We start from the raw sequence: 17,618 nt of genomic DNA on the forward strand, positions 1-17,618 counted from the left end.
CTTTATAACAACTGTGGTTAAACTTCAACTGGTATTTAAATTATTCTAAAGCATTTCAGGACAATCGAAGGTTATGAAAGACACTACATAAATGCAAGTCTTCCATTTTTCTTTTAAATTACTCATATATTCTGATGAAAACATGATGTAGCTTCTGCAAGATTATTATTGCTTTCCTAATGTGCAGGCCTGAAATCCGAATGTAGTACCCTACCTAAGATCTAACAACGGTTCTGTATAATGAAATAATAATTTATTCGGTTTTCTATTCCTTCTCTTGAGATAACATTATGAACATACAGACATACAAATTAGGAGCAGAAATAGAGCACACAGCTCCTCAAGCCTGTTCTGACATTCAATAAGATTATTGCTAATCTTATTACTCCACAAGCCCACTTACACCCTCTCCCCCCCTTCCCCCCACATCCACCCCACCCCCAATAACCTTTCCTTCTCTTGCTTACCAAGAATCTATTTACTTCTGCCTTAAAAATATTCCAAGACCTTTTCAGGGCAAGAGTTCCAAAGAAACCTTACTCTCAGTGAGAAAAAAATTTCCTCACCTCAGTCCAAACGGGTGACCCCTTATTTTAAAATGGTGACTCTCAGTTCATGATTGTCTGACAAGGGGAAAATCTTCTCCACATCTACCAAGACATGATGCCTTGGACTGTATGTGTTTCAATCAAATCACCTGTTACTTTTCCAACTCCAGCATAGCCTGTCCACCATTCCTTATAAGAGAACCCAACCATTCCAAGTCTAGTAAACTTTCTCTATCTGCATTCCATGACATTCCATTTGCCTTTTAAGCTGTTTTTTATACGTTAGCTACTACTGATTTGCATGCTCCTACATAACATATGCTGATACTGCATTAAGAAAATGTTTTGATTTGTTTTTCACAAATCCAAAATGTAAAACCTCTCACTTATCCACACTGAACTTTATCTGCTGTAGATTACTCCACTCACTTACATTGTTAATGTTCGTGCATAATTTTCTGTTGCCATTCAAACCTCTTACTCTGCTTTCTAATTTAGTGGCATCTGAAAACTTGGATTAGCAATTCTAATCCTTCATACAAAAAATGAATACAGAAATTAAGGATAGATTAGCACATAATTGATGCTTTGGTACAGAAATTCACCCATCCTGCCACAAGTGCAAAAGTCTTTAACCTACACTCTATCTCTTATCTCCAACCAATTACCAATCCCTGTCACAAGATTACCTTCAATTCCATGCATACTCACTTTTGCTAATAATCATGTATTAAACCTTATCAAATATGTTCTGTGAATCCATACGACCAATAACTTGTAATACTCCCCAATACACATGCAAGTGGCAATATTGCAAGAATTCACTAGTCAGAAAATCTTTTAATTAGAAACGACATAGCCTTTATAAAACTATGCTGATTTTCCTTGATCAGCTTATATTTGTTCAAATGCTCATTTGCTCTGCCCCTGAGGATAGGCATTAGTAAACACTCACAGATGTGTTAAACTGTTGCATCTGCAAATACTTGGTTTCTTTTTCCCTTTCTCCTTTCTAAAATAATGAAGTAACAATTGCAATTTTCAATTCCCAAATCAAAGGAATTTTAGAGAATTATGACTAAAGCATCTGTAAATTCTTCGATTTATTTGCTATGATGGGGTGGAGTTCATTCGGTCCTGTCGATTACTCTTTCACAAGGAGCCTGATGTTGTCATTAAAAAATATACCAATGCACCAGGATTTTTTTCTTGTGCTCTTCCTTGCTGTGAAAGTGGGGACAAAGTATTCACTTAGGTAGTCTACTATTTCCTTATTTTCCATTATAAATCAACTTTAATTTCAAACTTCCCTTTCAAAGTTTCTGCTTATTTTCTAATATTCTTGGTGTTAGTTTTGAATTTGAGTTGCATTTTATTTATTTTCTTTTTTTATATCCCTTATTATTTTCTTTGTAACCCTTTGCCATTTTTTAACAGTTCTCCCTATTAGATTTCTAATTAGCCTAGATTTGTGTAAATCTTTTCTTTTAATTCTATACATTTGTTCACTATGATTGCTTAACTGCATAGAGAAATATTTTACTTTTTAGAGCATGTCCATTTTCCATCACACTAAATACTTACTTGAATACTTTCCACTGCTTGCCTATAGGTTTACCCATTAAAAGTTGTACATGTTATAGTTGTCCATGCATTTCACATCCCTTTGAAGTTTACCTGACTTAAATTTAATATCTTTTTGTGACTCTCATTTCTCCTTTTCACAGCAAACATTGCAGTGTCTGTTTGTAAATTCAGTCCCAATATGGTCTCATTGTTAATTAATTTGTTTTGTAACTTATCACTGAATCTAGTATGATCTGTTTGCTTGTCAGGTTTAAGATAGATCAAGAAGACTGAGCAGCTGCAACATCAGCAGGATTACCTGGATCTGTGGAAAGGGAAACAGAGTTCATGTTTTGGGTTGATGACCCATTGTTAGAATTCAGAAAATTCACCAGCCTAAAACATTAACTCTCCTTTGCTCTCGACAGATGCCTCTGGCTGCTGAGTATTTTAACATCTTTAGTTTTTCTTTCAGATTTCCAACGTGCACAACATTGTGGTTTTGTTCGAGAAAACTGGCCAGAGTATGTTTCAGAAACCCATTGTCTTTATGACTTAAATTGTTTTGTCTCTGCCAGTTATGTGAAAATTAAAACCACTTCCTGAAATTTCTCTTCTCCAATGGTAATTGTATCTTTTATTAATGTTGTATGATCCCCTCCTATTCCAATTTTCCTGATCATTTTACAGAATGTAAAGCCTGAAATACTTAGCTTGCAAATGATGCCCTACTTGCAACTACATCTTTTTTAAAGATGACAACTTTTAACTTCAGCAAAAAAATTAGCATTCTTTTTCTCCCTGATGTGCACTTGTGTACAGGGCTGTTATAATATTACAGTCCCACCCTGTTAATCTTTGCCATGGATAGGAACAGAGTCATTGTAACTGGAGACCAGGACAACAAGAAACAGTTCTTGATGGTTGTTCTATGGGGATTTTCATTTCTCACTCCCATTAAAAGTCAAATCTTTATTACTGCCAATTTTACCCACTCATCTCCAGTTTTGACGATTCTGCTTTTGCTCAGCCTTCCCTGGCCCCAGAGTCTCTTAATATCACAGAGATGGGAAGAAGAAATTTTGATGATGGACAAAGTGGTAATTGTTGAGATAGGTTTAATTTGAAAGGAATGAAAAGGTACAATTCAGTTGGCAGTTGGCCAGTGAGAGGTTGAAATGGTTGGCAAGAGCAGAATCAGTTGCTGAGGGAGGGGGATTGGTTGTGGTTGCCTCTCCAGATTTTTGGTGGGTTATGCTGACTCTCAGATTCTACATGTATACCTTTAGTAATTTTACCTGACACTGGTAACTGTATTGGACTACCTGTAGAGAGGAGACCAGGCCACCGCTGGATACAATCAAAGGAGCTTGGCACATGAGGCTTTGAACATTTGCCCATTGCTCAGTTCAGTTTAACGCTATGTAAGCAAAGGAGCAACCACTTATTGTGAACATTCAAAAGATATCCTATTAACTTTTTAAAAAAGATAAATAAAGTACCTGGATAGGTTCAAGGATAATGGAAGCACTTTTTTATGTTTACTTTGACACAGTGGGAGAACTCCTCTCCCTTTCTATTATATCCCACCTTCACTCACTCCCTCCCCTATTGAAAATACCTTTCATAATGAATGGCAAAGATGAGGTTGGATCTGACCAGAGTAAGTCGAGCCTTGGCCACGCCTTTGGATGCTGGCGATCGTCCAGATGTTCCCGTGAGCAAGGCTACAAAATCTGCAGAGAGTGACAGATGAATGACTTTTCCACCTCAAGCATGCACCTATTACTGCACACATGGGCTATTGCCCAAATGAGGATTTACTATTTTCATAAAAACCCAAAGTACTGGAGAAACTCAGCACATCTGGCAGCAGGGGAGAGAAACACCATGAGTGTTTCAAGTCCAGTATGAATTCTCAACAAATACTGTCAGATCTGCTGAGCTTCTCCAACAGTTTTTCTTTCAGATTAAATAGGATAGTGAAGGTGGTGTTTGGTATGCTTTCCTTTATTGGTCAGAGTATTGAATACAGGAGTTGGGAGGTCATGTTGCAGCTATACAGGACATTGGTTAGGCCACTGTTAGAATATTGCATGCAATTCTGGTCTCCTTCCTATCGGAAAGATGTTGTGAAACTTGGAAGGGTTCAGAAAAGATTTACAAGGATGTTGCTAGGGTTGGAGGATTTGAGCTATAGGGAGAGGTTGAACAGGCTAAGGCTGTATTCCCTGGAGCATCAGAGGCTGAGGGGTGACCTTATAGAGGTTTATAAAATCATGAGAGGCATGGATAGGATAAATAGGCAAAATCATTTCCCTGGGATGGGAGTGGTGGAGTCTAGAAATAGAGGGCATAGGTTTAGGGTGAAAGGGGAAAGATATGAAAGAGAACAAAAGGGCAACTTTTTCATGCAGAGGGTGGTATGTGTATGGAATGAGCTGCCAGCAGAAGTGGTGGAGGCTGGTACAATTGCAACATTTAAGAGGCATTTGGATGGATATATGAATAGGAAGGGTTTGGAGGGATATGGGCCAGGTGCTGGCAGGTGGGACTAGATTGGGTTGGGATATCTGGTCGGCATGGTTGGACGGAAGGGTCTGTTTCTGTGCTGTACATCTCTATGACACGATCTCCAGCATCTGCAGTATTTTGCTTTGGTTTGCGTGTTTAATGTTGTACCTGTTCTACTGTCGTCCATTGAAATATCCTCAGAGCTGATGTAGGAACGATCATTGGGACTTTTTTGCAGATTGTCCTCCTTTTCAAGAGGAAAATATTCAAATCCATCGAACATCTCCTCTGGTTTCTTCCTGAAGCTGCTGGCGTTGTCTGCGGTTAGAAAGGGAGGACTGTTAGCGCTGATTGGAAATGTCTTGAAGGTGAGGCCTTGTCAATTTATCAGGGTTGAAAGACTCACCTTGGGGGCATGTTCTGCAGCAGTGTCCGGGCAGGAGAACAGGAACACGACACTGCAGCTCGGGACAGTCGTGTTTAATATTTCGGCAGTTTACTTTGCCATTAACTTTGCCTCTTCGATTTAGTTGCTTCAAAATATGAAAGTTTGAAACAAAAATCATACGTTTGTTGTTTGAAATAACCATAAATAACCCTAATGAGGAAGCGCTAGTGTTGGACAAAATTAAAGATTACACAACACCAGGTTGTAGTCCAACAGGTTTATTTGGAAGTACTAGCCTTCAGAGCGTTGCTCCTTCGTCATAATTGTAAACAATGGAATCTAACATCTTCCAATATTTGATCTATTGACAGTACCGATTGTTCTCGGGACATCTCACACACCAAGTGATGATGGCAATCATATTCAAAAGGAGAACACCGTCTTCTTCACAAAATGCATATCATTGCATCGAATAACTTGTTTTCCTGTTCCATCATTCCTGATAACAAGATTCGCCCGATAAACAACTCTTAACCCTGATCAGCAGCAATATAGTTAACACGTTTGTGATTCTAATACACACGCGTCCGGGGGGGGTGGTGGGGGAAGGAAATCCAATCAGTCTGTACCTGCTCAGTGCAAAGTGGGGAGATGGGCGTCTTCCTAAAATCGGAAATGTGTATTGCTCTCCTTACAGCTCATGAGCTCTTGCTAATGGAGAAATAATACCTGGCGTAATTGTTTGTGGATTATTCGCAGACGGACCTGAAGGGTTGCTGAGTAAAACTGGCTTATATTAAATGTAGTGGAAAATGAGGATTTGTTCATTTGTCGTCTCAGCGGAAACCCGGAGCATGCGGAGAGTTGGCTCAGCTCCCTGACTGCGAAACCCAATTCACAGCCTTCAGAATCCCAATTGTCTGTACCACTACTGGGCCCAGCTACTGGAAATACCCTGCAGGGGAACTTGGAGAATAGTTCAGAGCCGCTGAACCTTCTGTTGATTCACAGAAAACGCAAGGCAGGAACTGACTTCTAACTGGACCCCATACCGCGAATGCTGTGAAGTAGACTCTAGGCCCTCTCCAATGAATACTGCCAAAGCTATGTTAATAGAGCTCACATATCACAAAGGTGAAGAAAATCGTATTATATGAAGACAATAACTAAGATCCCAGACTAGGAAGTCTGTTTATTGTAAAGAATATTGTAAGGAGACCCTTCAGCAGTAAAGTAGATCTTATTGGTTAAAGGGTGGGATGTACAGAAGGCTCCATAGAATTAATACTGTCCAGGAGATAACGTGGTGCAAAGAAGGCCGTCATTACATCTGGATGAAGTAAAATAAGTTAACTGATTCTTAGTTGGTGCAACACACCATAAGGGATAGATAGCACTATCAATATAAATCCATGAACCAAAGGGATGTAGAGCCCCACCAATAATAAACTGAATGACATTGAGTTATTTCTTTTCTCCAACAAGCAACCACCCGATAGCCACTAGCAACTTACCGGCTCGCAGTAGCAAACGACACAGTGCATAATTCCGAAGGGTTGTCCCAGGTCTGGGTGCCAGGTATCCCGCAGTGCGTACAGCCTGTCCCCGAAAGAGCAGCCTACAAAGAGATACAAGGCGACAACACTTTCACTGGCCGAAGTACCCTTCCCCCAAAATCCAGCACTGAACCTCAATTCACTTTATAACACGAATAGCTTTATAGCTCGAATTCGATTTGCTAAAGATGGAAATACTTGTGTTTTTTTCCCCCTGAAAAGAACCTTCCCGAAGTTACATTTGTATAAGAGAACCACTTCAGAAGAGAGAGAGAGGAAGGGTAAATCGGAGAGCAAACTGTGACCAGTTCTTGTTCCTGGCCATGCCCATAGTGCCCTGGAAGATGGTAAGGTCCTGGCGAATGGGATTACCTGCAGTTCCTTTCCCATGGACGGCGTCATCTTCTGCCTGAATGGGCAGAGAAGGCATTTTCACTCGCAACCCAGTAGCTTCATCTACCAAATTCAAAATAAAAACAAGGTGTAGCACAGAAACCAGCTCTTCTGTTTTCATTGTGTCTATCGGATCCAACGCTTCACTTTCTCACTGAGCGACGGTTCCTTCCAACTAAACACAGCCAGCCGAGAGGCCTTGAGGAGCTGTTGAAAGTTGCGTCAGTTTGTTGTGACTAGAAGAAATGCAAGTCCTCCAACACTGCCTTGTGTTCGAACTCCTTGTTTTTATATACTCCCAAACAGAGTCCTGAATATGCATCCAAGTCAATAAAGCCTTAATCAGTGGAATATTCAAATCGACTCATAGAAAGATGATTAGCAGGCACAGCGTGGGATCCTTTTCAAACTCACTGGGAAAGTGTTAAAGCAATGAAAACCAGACGTGACTGGACTCGGAAGCCGAGAATCTCCTTGTGTATTTTAAAGCAGAGACCTGTCACTGCGAGATTGAATCAATTGAACAGTGAAATACACTTTTTACAAAGCCCTGGGCGGTAGTTGCATTTATCTAAAGCGGAGCACCACCAGGAGAACTCTGCAAATTGTCTGTAAAATCAAATCCAGAAAGCTGCAAAGTACATTTTGCTTGATTGTGTTACTGTCCAGGATGTCAGCCCATTTCCTTGGAGCTTCTACAATGTACCTGTATATTGTTCAGTTACTGGAGGACACTGATGGCCAGTTCGCGTACATTTCCAATCGCAATGGTCAGCTCCATTTCTGAGACTGATCCATTGGATTTACAGTTTATCCAATGTGTACCACAGTGGATAGGAGTTCAGGATCTCGTTTCCTTGACCTTTCTTATTTGTCTTGAGTTTAAATGAAGTCGTGTGATGCTGGCGCTGTTGGAGAGTTCACTGCCACAAACCCGAGAGAAATCTCAGGTTGATGCGTTATATAAGCGGCCTTCATTGTTCTTGAAATTTTAACCAATTTCATTTCGCCTGTGCTGTGGGGATAGTTTGCTACGGCATGGTCTAGATTGGGATAAAACAGGAATAAATATTTCTAAAAACAATACTTCCTTCGAAGCCGAGCTGAACCCCAAGACCATCCACAAATGATGGTGAGCTCCAATTCTCCCTGAATCCAATACTCCAGACATATCTGACTAACATTCCCGTCTGTAGAAAGGGCCCGATCATCTAGTCTCAAAGAACCACATCTTATCTGTTTGATCTATTTAAAGGAGTAATCAGTCAGCGGAGTTGATTCGAATGTGAAATGTATTGGATAATATCGCGAAGAAATTCTGCCAGTAATTTAGGGGAGATTAGTCCCTCCGCCAAATAAATAACCCGATGGTAGACTGCATATGTAGTTAGGGCTGCCGACTTTTGGGCAATAAACTTATGTTTATTACTTTCTCACGTGTCTCCACCATTTTTTAAGTGTCATCTCCAGAATTCTTGCTCCTTCGGTCGTTTTAATTCAGTACAATGTGAACACCATCGGTCTGTGAGCGGAATTGTAATGTTTATATCTCTCCTCAGCCCCTCTTTTGCTCCCTGATGCTCGCACTCTGAAATAGTGGAATTGGGGAGGTAACAGAAAGTGTAGACCAGTCTGACACACAGCAATCTCAGACCACTGTCAGAGCTAAACTCTACATCAGAATCCACCAGAAACGCAGCTAATCACCCCTACTCCAGTAATTGAGAGATACCCGTTGCATTTTAATGTACAGTGCTGAACTTAGTATAGACTTAAACTCATAAACTTTACTCTTCAACAGAAGATGCTGCGGCTAACACAGACGAGTCTGTCTTGACTCACAGGAACCCTGCACATCCTGGAAACTTTGTGTGCGACCTTTAAATGCTGCACTATCTCAATGTAATTCATCCAGGAAGGAAACAGAGTTTGTGTGGACAGTTGGATGCTGCCTGAACTGCTGTGCTCTTCCAGCACCACGAATCCAGTATTTGGTTTTCAGCATCTGCAGTCATTGTTTTTACCTATGAGTAAGTCCCGCTTGCTTATTTGTAAAGTTGTATGGGGGGGCGGGGGGAGAGAGAGAGAGAAAGGATATTTTTCTCCAGCGTTTTCTGTTTGTTTCAGGTTTCCTGCATCCTCAGGAATTTGTTTATTTAAAGTAGGCAATTTGATAAGTGCAGCGTTGAGAATAATCTAAGATCCAGTGCGCTGTGTTAAGGGATTACCAGTTCAACCATTAGGCAAAAAAAACCCATGGCAACACTGAATGAAGGGCCTGGCTGCCAAATCAATGCTGAAAACTGACAGGCGTTCGGGAACGGAGGAGGATCTCCGGGAACGGTCACGTCTCCTATAAAACGACATGGAGAACAGGGAAAGGCAACAGCGGATCGGCGGAACTGAGCGGAGACACCATTCCAGGGGGATTTCCGGGATATCAGGAGACCATTCGGCCCCTGGGATCGAGGGATAGCAAACACCAATCAGGTAGCTGGGTTGATCCTAACAGCAAATCATCCTCCCAACAGCTAAAGCAGGGAACCCCGCCGATATCTGCCTTCCTAATCCGATATTTGGATTACATTGATTTTAAAATTAAAGAGTTTCATTTACAACAGAGAAACTGAAGGTTAAGCAGGAGATCGCTGCAAACACACGGTCAGAAATCTAACATGGCCTTGCAGTGAGCATGTTGTGCTGAGTCAATTTGCCCGCGCAATCTGTGGGGTTCAGCTCAAAACGGGACGGTTCATTTCAAAGTTTGCATTGACTGTAATTCTTGGCCCCTTCGAAATGCTCCTCAAACGTCCCGTTTAGTTCCAAGACCGCAAAGCGTGGGAGGCAGCATCTGTGGAGAGAAAGGTTTCGAGTCCAGTGACTCTTCGTCAGTTTTGTTTCTGAGTAATTCCTGTTTTGTGTCAGATCTCCAACATCTTTGTTTTATTTTCCCGATTGGTCAGACCTCTGCACCCGCCTGTAAAGTGTAAAAAAGGGCCGATTCAAACTGTGCGGGTGAAAGAGGGAGAGACGGGTTTTGGAGGGGTTTGGTGATATAGGAGACCAGCTGTGAGCCCCAGATGTGGCAGACAGAGCGACACACAAATAGAGCGCAGTGGCAAATATTTGTTCGCAGGACAGTGGCAGGAATTCTTGACAACAGACTTGGCTTGATCTTTTTCTGAGTGAGAAAGAAATGTTTCTTTTGCCCGGGGCTTGTTCAGCTCAAGGATCCGCAAACTCCGCCAGCGTTCATTCAAATGCAGCTCCGAAGCTCCCGAGCTGTTTGTAAGGAGCTGATGAGAAATAATACATCACTGAGTGCACGTCAACTCGCACACCATTTTACAGAAAGGCCCCAAACATCTTCAAATTAGAAGGTCAAGAAAAGACAACAAACGAATTAGGCGCTACTATTTCACTGTCTATGAGTTGTTGCCACTTTCAACCTGTTTTAAAAACAGTCGCTGAAGAAGCTTTCAACTTTTTCAAAACCAAAAACAGACGTGGCTGAACCCAATTCTGAGGAAGGGACCTGAAACGTTAACTCTGATTTCTCTGCACAGGTGCTGCCAGACCTGCTGAGCTTTTCCAGCAACTTCTGATTTTGTTTCTGATTTACAGCCTCTGCAGTTCTTTCATCGAGTCATAGAGATGTACAGCATGGAAACAGACCCTTCGGTCCAACCCGTCCATGCCGACCAGGTATCCAAACCCAAACTAGTCCCACCTGCCAGCACCCAGCCCATATCCCGCCAAACCCTTCCTATTCACATACCCATCCAAATGTCTCTTAAATGTTGCAATTGTACCAGCCTCCACCATTTCTTCTAGCAGGTCATTCCATACATGTACCACCCTCTGTGTGAAAACGTTGCCCCCTAGGTCTCTTTTGTATCTTTCTGTTCTCACCCTAAACCTGTGCCCTCTAGTTCTGGACTCCCTGACCCCAGGGAAAAGACTTTGTCTATTTACCCTATCCATGCCCCTCATAATTTTGTAAACCTCTATAAAGTCATCCCTCAGCCTCCGACGCTCCAGGGAAAACAGCCCCAGCCTGTTTGGCCTCTCCCTATAGCTCAAACCCTCCAACCCTGGCAACATCCTTGTAAATCTTTTCTGAATCCTTTCAAGTTTCACAACATTTTTCCGATAGGAAGGAGACCAGAATTGCATGCAATATTCCAACAGTGGCCTAACCAATGTCCTGTATAGCTGCAACATGACCTCCCAACTACTGCACTCAATACTCTGACCAATAAAGGAAAGCATAGCAAACGCCTTCTTCACTATCCTATCCACCTGCGACTCCACGTTCAAGGAGCTATGAATCTGCACTTCAAGTTCTCTGTGTTCAGCAACACTCCCTAGAACCTTACCATTAAGTGTATAAGTCCTGCTAAGATTTGCTTTCCCAAAATGCAGCACCTCATATTTATCTGAATTAAACTCCATCTGCCACTTCTCAGCCCATTAGCCCATCTGGTCAAGATCCTGTTGTAATCTGAGGCAACCTTCTGCTCTGTCCACTACACCTCCAATTTTGGTGTCATCTGCAAACTTACTAACTGTACCTCTTATCTCACATCTAAATCATTTATGTAAATGACAAAAAGTAGAGGACCCACCACCAATCCTTATGGCACTCCACTGGTCACAGGCCTCCAGTCTGAAAAACAACCCTCCACCATCACCCTCATTCTTCTACCTTTGAGCCAGTTCTGTATCCAAATGGCTAGTTCTCCCTTTATTCTGTGAGATCTATCTAACCTTGCTAACCAGTCTCCCATGGGGAACCTTGTCGAACACCTTACTGAAGTCCATATAGATCATGTCCATTGCTCTACCCTCATCAATTCTCCTTGTTACTTCCTCAAAAAACTCAATCAACTTCGTGAGACATGATTTCCCATGCACAAAGCCATGTTGACAATCCTGAATCAGTCCTTGCCTTTCCAAATACATGTACATCCTGTCCCTCAGGATTCCCTCCAACAACTAGCCCACCACTGATGTCAGGCTCACTGGTCTATAGTTCCCTGGCTTGTCCTTACCATCCTTCTTAAACAGTGGCACTACATTAGCCAACCTCCAGTCTTCTGGCACCTCACCTGTGACTATCAATGATACAAATATCTCAGCAAGAGGCCCAGCAATCACTTCCCTCGTTTCCCACAGAGTTCTCGGGTACACCTGATCAGGTCCTGGGGACTTATCCACCTTCACCCATTTCAAGACATCCAGCACTTCCTCCTCTGTAATATGGACATTTTGCAAGATGTCACCATCTATTTCCCTACAGTCTATATCTTCCACATCCTTTTCCACAGTAAATACTGATGCAAAATAGTCATTTAGTATCTCCCCCATTTTCTGCGGCTCCACACAAAGGCCGCCTTGCTGATCTTTGAGGGGCCCTATTCTCTCCCTAGTTACCCTTTTGTCCTTAACATATTTGTAAAAACCCTCTGGATTCTCCTTAATTCTATTTGCCAAAGCTATCTCATGTCCCATTTTTGCCCTCCTGATTTCCCTCTTAAGTATACTCCTACTGCCTTTATACTCTTCTAAGGATTCACTTGATCTATCCTGTCTATACCTTACATATGCTTCCTTCTTTTTCTTAACCAAACCCTGAGTTTCTTTAGTCATCCAGCATTCCCTATACCTACCAGCCTTTCTTTTCACCCTGACAGGAATATACTTTCTCTGGATTCTTGTTATCTCATTTCTGAAGGCTTCCCATTTTCCAGCCGTCCCTTTACCTGGGAACATCTGCCTCCAATCAACTTTTGAAAGTTCTTGCCTAATACCGTCAAAACTGGCCTTTCTCCGATTTAGAACTTCAACTTTTAGATCTGGTCTATCTTTTTCCATCACTATTTTAAATCTAATAGAATTATGGTCACTGGCCCCAAAGTGCTCCCCCACTGACACCTCAGTCACCTGCCCTGCCTTATTTCCCAAGAGTAGGTCAAGTTTTGTACCTTCTCTAGTAGGTACATCCACATACTGAATCAGAAATTTTTCTCGTACACACTTAACAAATTCCTTTCAACTTTTTCCATATTAGTGATCACGTGTTTGTAAGTTCATAAGCGATAGGAGCAGAGTTGGACCATTCGGCCCATCGGGTCTTCTCTGCCATTCAATCATGGCTGGTATGCTCCTCACCCCCATTTTCCTGCCTTCTCTCCATAACCCTTTAACACATTACCAATTAAAAATCTGTTGAACTCCTCACATTTACTCACTGTCCCAACATCCACTGCAGGTTGGGATAGTGAACTATACGGATTTACAATCTTGGGAGAAATAGTTTTTCTTCAACTCTGTTTTAAATTTGCTACCCCTTATCCTAAGACTATGACTTCTCATCCCAGAATGCCCCACAAGAGGGTCTATGATATCATCTTGAATACCTTAATTTGATCTTCCCTCATTCTTCTAAATTCGAGAGAGTATAAGCCTAAATTGTTCACTCTCCCTTCATAGGACAAATCCCTTATCTCTAGGATTAATCTAGTGAACCTCCTCTGAACTGCCACCAATACCACCACATCTTTCCTCAAATAAGGGGACCAAATCGGTGCACAATACTCCAGGTGCGTCTCACCAATGCCTTGTATGGCTGCAACAGCACTTCCTTACCTTTATATTCTATTCCTTTAGCTATAGCCATCAGAGCGAGTATCTAACCGCATTTCTAAATTGCTCCAGTTCAATACAAAATCATGTTTGAAACAAAGGGCGGGTCAAGGCAAGACTTAACAATCTTTTTTTAAAAAATGCAACTTTTCAGTAAAAGCTCCTAAGATGGTACTGTTTTCTGCTCATGCAATAAAAAAGGAGGTAACATCCTGTCAGACGCAAAACATTAGATAACAGCTATTAAGAAACGGATTTCACGATTAAGGGGCTGATATTATATCACCACTGATCTGCAAACAGATTGTTATTTGTAACAAAGATCGAAGACAGTAGTAGGAATGTTTCTTGAGGGGTTGGTTACCGATTGAATGCATTTACATTCATTCAGGCGGCACAGCGTGCCCAGCCCCATTCATTTTTTTTCTCTGCGTTTACAGACTATCGACATATTTTATAGACCTGCCGGTAAATACGTCTTTACACGCAGCGGTTCTGTTGTGCTTTCTGGAACTGACTGAGCCCCATGGGTAAGCAATTCAGCGAGCCGACAGAAGAACTGCTTCCCACTAACTTTTAAAAATTGATGTTTTAAAATTGTATCGACTAGCTCGAAAAACTAAACGAGCAGCAATGACGGATTCATCGAGGAAACACATTCACACTTGGGTTAACCTGCCCTGCAGCTCCGGCGAGGTCAATACTCACTTCCCAGATCTGCTCCAGATTATTTCACAACCATACTGCGAATTGCAATCATCAGTAAAATAAAACAGCAAATGGAATGAATCTACTAATACTTCACATTTCAATTGCAAAAAAAATTTATTTCGCTGAAGGCTTGGAACAGAAAATTTAAACAACGCGAGACATGTTTTCCTTAGTTATTTTAATATCAACATGATTTAAAATGTTACGGTGATATAGTTGTACAGACTGTGTAGCGTTTTCTTATTTTATCACATTCTTCGAGTTTATTACAAGAAGCTATCCACGAACTTCGTAAAGACTGACAGGAACGAGTTCCAATCGATTAGCAAGTTTTAAAACGCATTTGTTTTACATTTCCATTTTTAAAAGTGTTAACCTGTGACGTTTCCAGTTTGCCAAGTTCTCTGCTTGTGAGGGGGAAGTGTGTGGACTCGGCTTAAACTTGCAAATTAAATGTCAAACTTCTTCAAGAGCCAATATGTTCGCCTTATAAATCACTGTTTATTATTAATTTGCAAATGCTAAACGCGACTCGTATTAGTAAAACGTGAGAATTGCCGACATACAATTGCCAATTACACAGCCTCCAAATTAATTTCCTACAGCTGCCATCCCATGTGATCAGCGACGCAGCCGACACTTTCCTTCAGGGTAATGAGGTGTAGATTGATTCTAATTAGGAGTAATTTGTGTTTGGTTCACATCCTAAATTCGGGATGGGGGAAGGGAAGCCACAATGCATTCCGTCAAATCCACATTCAAAAGGAAACAATGTAATATTCTGTTTCAATATTTCCATTAAGGCCAAAGACTTTATGACTAGGTTGTTGTATTAACATTTCCCCCATCTAATTGGAATGTGATGATCCAATGTGTAACCAATGAAAAAGAAGGAAATGTTCTTTAAAATGTGTATCCAAAACCTTGTTCAGACTGACCATTATCTTGTTCACTCCCTAGCTTGTTTAGTTGCTGCAAAGTTCCCGAAATGTCTCACAGGAAGTTCCTTCCAACATTTAACTCAAATAAACTGTAATCTGCTAGGACACCTGCAGAGCTTCAACCACCACATATGCTGTTTAGCACTGACAGCGGCTCAGATCGGAGCATCTGCCCTGCCAACCAACTCATAATGTCTGATCTTCCCTCAGTTCTTCATAATCTTCTTCTGTAAAGTACAGATACTGAGGAAAGGGGTGAAGAAGAAACAATGATGAAACTGACAATTGGGTCTTGATTGAAGGACGCGTTCCCAGCCATTGGAAAGAAGTACTTTGAGGGTTTTTTTTTCTTTTTGATTCTGACTCTCCAGCATCTGTAGTCCTCATTTTCTCTCAGTGGCTTTCTCAAAGCCAGCTCTCAGAGTGAACAGAACATGTGACACTCCTGTTTTTTTTACCCCCACACTACCGCCTAACTGCAGTAGTGCTTATTTTTCCCCAGCACCCATGTTGTGTGTGTGCAGGTGTGAGACATAGTGAAAGACACAAGGTGCACGAATCTTGATTCAAATTTCCACCACCAGGAAGAAAGGAAACACCTGAGTGGCCAGTGACAAGCAGTGCCCTTCACATCAAAGGGCAATGCTGTGTGATCAAACAGTGAAGGGGAGGGCAGGGGTTAAATCAAAATAGAGTTGGAGGGGGAAATAATACACTCCACTCCCTGCGGCGCCCACCTCTCCCTGAACAACTCCAGGGTGTCGGTGATAATTTGAGTTTGTAGAGAATTTTTCATATTATCACAATAATTCAATTGTCCTTCATAGCTCTTGAATTGTTTTGAAAATGGCCTAACTCATTGTAGACAAGGATAATAATCCACTGGTGGATAGCAATAAGGTAACTGAATTGTGAATTTATTTCTACGTGGGGAGGTTAATTGGATGGATATTTTCACGACACTGAAAGAATCCGAGCTCTTCTTCAAAAGTGCTGTGAAATATGTTACACTCACCTGAATCGCACCTTAGTTTATCATTCCATGGGGAAAGATAGCACTTCCGGCAATGCAACATTCACTCTGTACATACAGAGGTGTTGCCTAGATAAGTGCTTGGAATATCATTGCTGTGGGCCTGGAATTACATGTAGGTCAGAATAGGTAAGGACATTGGTGAACCTGGATGAGTTTTTCCAACTATCAACAACAGTTCCATGGCCATTATTAGACAGTTCATTCCATATTTTTATTGAATTCAAATTCCATTCTCTGCAATGGCAGGATTTGAATCCATGTTCCAAGAATAATACCTGGGTCTCTGAATTAATAGCCTAGCAATAATATCATTATGCCATCGCTAACCAATTCTCAATGAGAATGACCCATTTATTATATTAGTACGTTTCCATCCCATCCATTAGTTCTCAAAAGTCGATCACTGTCTACCTTAAATAAAGTTAAATAGCCACAGTCCTAGAGGAATGCTCTGATTTTACAGAATCATAACCGATAGTGAGTTTAACCTGAGGGCCACTATGCCTCGGGGCAAGGGGAGGGGTTGAGAAGGTGTTACCTTCATGACAGCCTCAGCCAGTGCAGGAATTGAATGTTTGCTGTTGGTGTCACTCTACATCACAAACCAGCTGAACGAACTGAACCCCGATCTCGCCAACAAATGAGCATTCATATTCTTCTCACAGCTTTAGAATCTTTGCAGATTTTCCTTTTCCTGAGATGATGACTCCTAATTCTGGACTCTCCAGCTGGAAGGCTTGCAACTCTCATTCAGAATTCATTTGTTAAACTGGCCGAAAACAAAATTTTCAACAATTAAGTTTTGAGTAGAGCATTCCTGAAATGTTACTTTGCCTATTTGCAGCCAGCAATCAATACCAATCATATCACTGATCTATTTTTCTCTTCTAGAAAACTCTTTAAAATGGGGTAGTAAAATGAAGGAAACTCAATATAGAGAACACTGCCCATTAATATTGCTATTAGTGCAGGGAAAAGATATTCAGTGCATAAGCACTTAAATCCATGTGCACAATTGACACAGATTTGTTGGATTATCATTGAGTTTTAAAAGGTTTGCTTTGAACTTGCTGCATTGTTTCATCAGTGGTGCAAATTAGAAGGGGCTGACAATTTATTTCCTCCTTGTAATTTCATGATATTTGCTTGAAACAATCCCAAGAGTTTAACTCTCAAGTTATTATCTCCATCAGTGAAGATGGGTGGGGCGGTTGTTTTCACTTCTTTCCTCGGCTATTGTCTTTAACCAATATATCTTAAAAGAAGAATTTCAATAAAACTTGGTGCGCAGATAGCAAATGGACCAAGGAAAGACTG

The 17,618-nt window shown here is 41.3% G+C and overlaps 1 protein-coding gene across 1 annotated transcript in view; it reads right to left on the reverse strand.

The window, feature by feature from the left end:
- chrd (chordin) overlaps nt 1-7,357 on the reverse strand; it is a 38,891-nt gene extending 31,534 nt beyond the window's left edge. Inside the window, exons 1-5 of the mRNA XM_072571753.1 lie at nt 6,945-7,357; nt 6,531-6,634; nt 5,035-5,161; nt 4,797-4,946; nt 3,736-3,850 (exon numbers count right to left, since the gene is read on the reverse strand). Coding sequence (XP_072427854.1) covers nt 3,736-3,850; nt 4,797-4,946; nt 5,035-5,161; nt 6,531-6,634; nt 6,945-7,086 — 638 coding nt within the window. The 5' untranslated portion in view covers nt 7,087-7,357. The remainder of the gene's footprint in view (nt 1-3,735; nt 3,851-4,796; nt 4,947-5,034; nt 5,162-6,530; nt 6,635-6,944) is intronic.
- Nucleotides 7,358-17,618: the final 10,261 nt, after the last annotated feature.

Source organism: Chiloscyllium punctatum, chromosome 6 (assembly GCF_047496795.1).
Source record: "Chiloscyllium punctatum isolate Juve2018m chromosome 6, sChiPun1.3, whole genome shotgun sequence".
Taxonomy (NCBI): domain Eukaryota; kingdom Metazoa; phylum Chordata; class Chondrichthyes; order Orectolobiformes; family Hemiscylliidae; genus Chiloscyllium; species Chiloscyllium punctatum.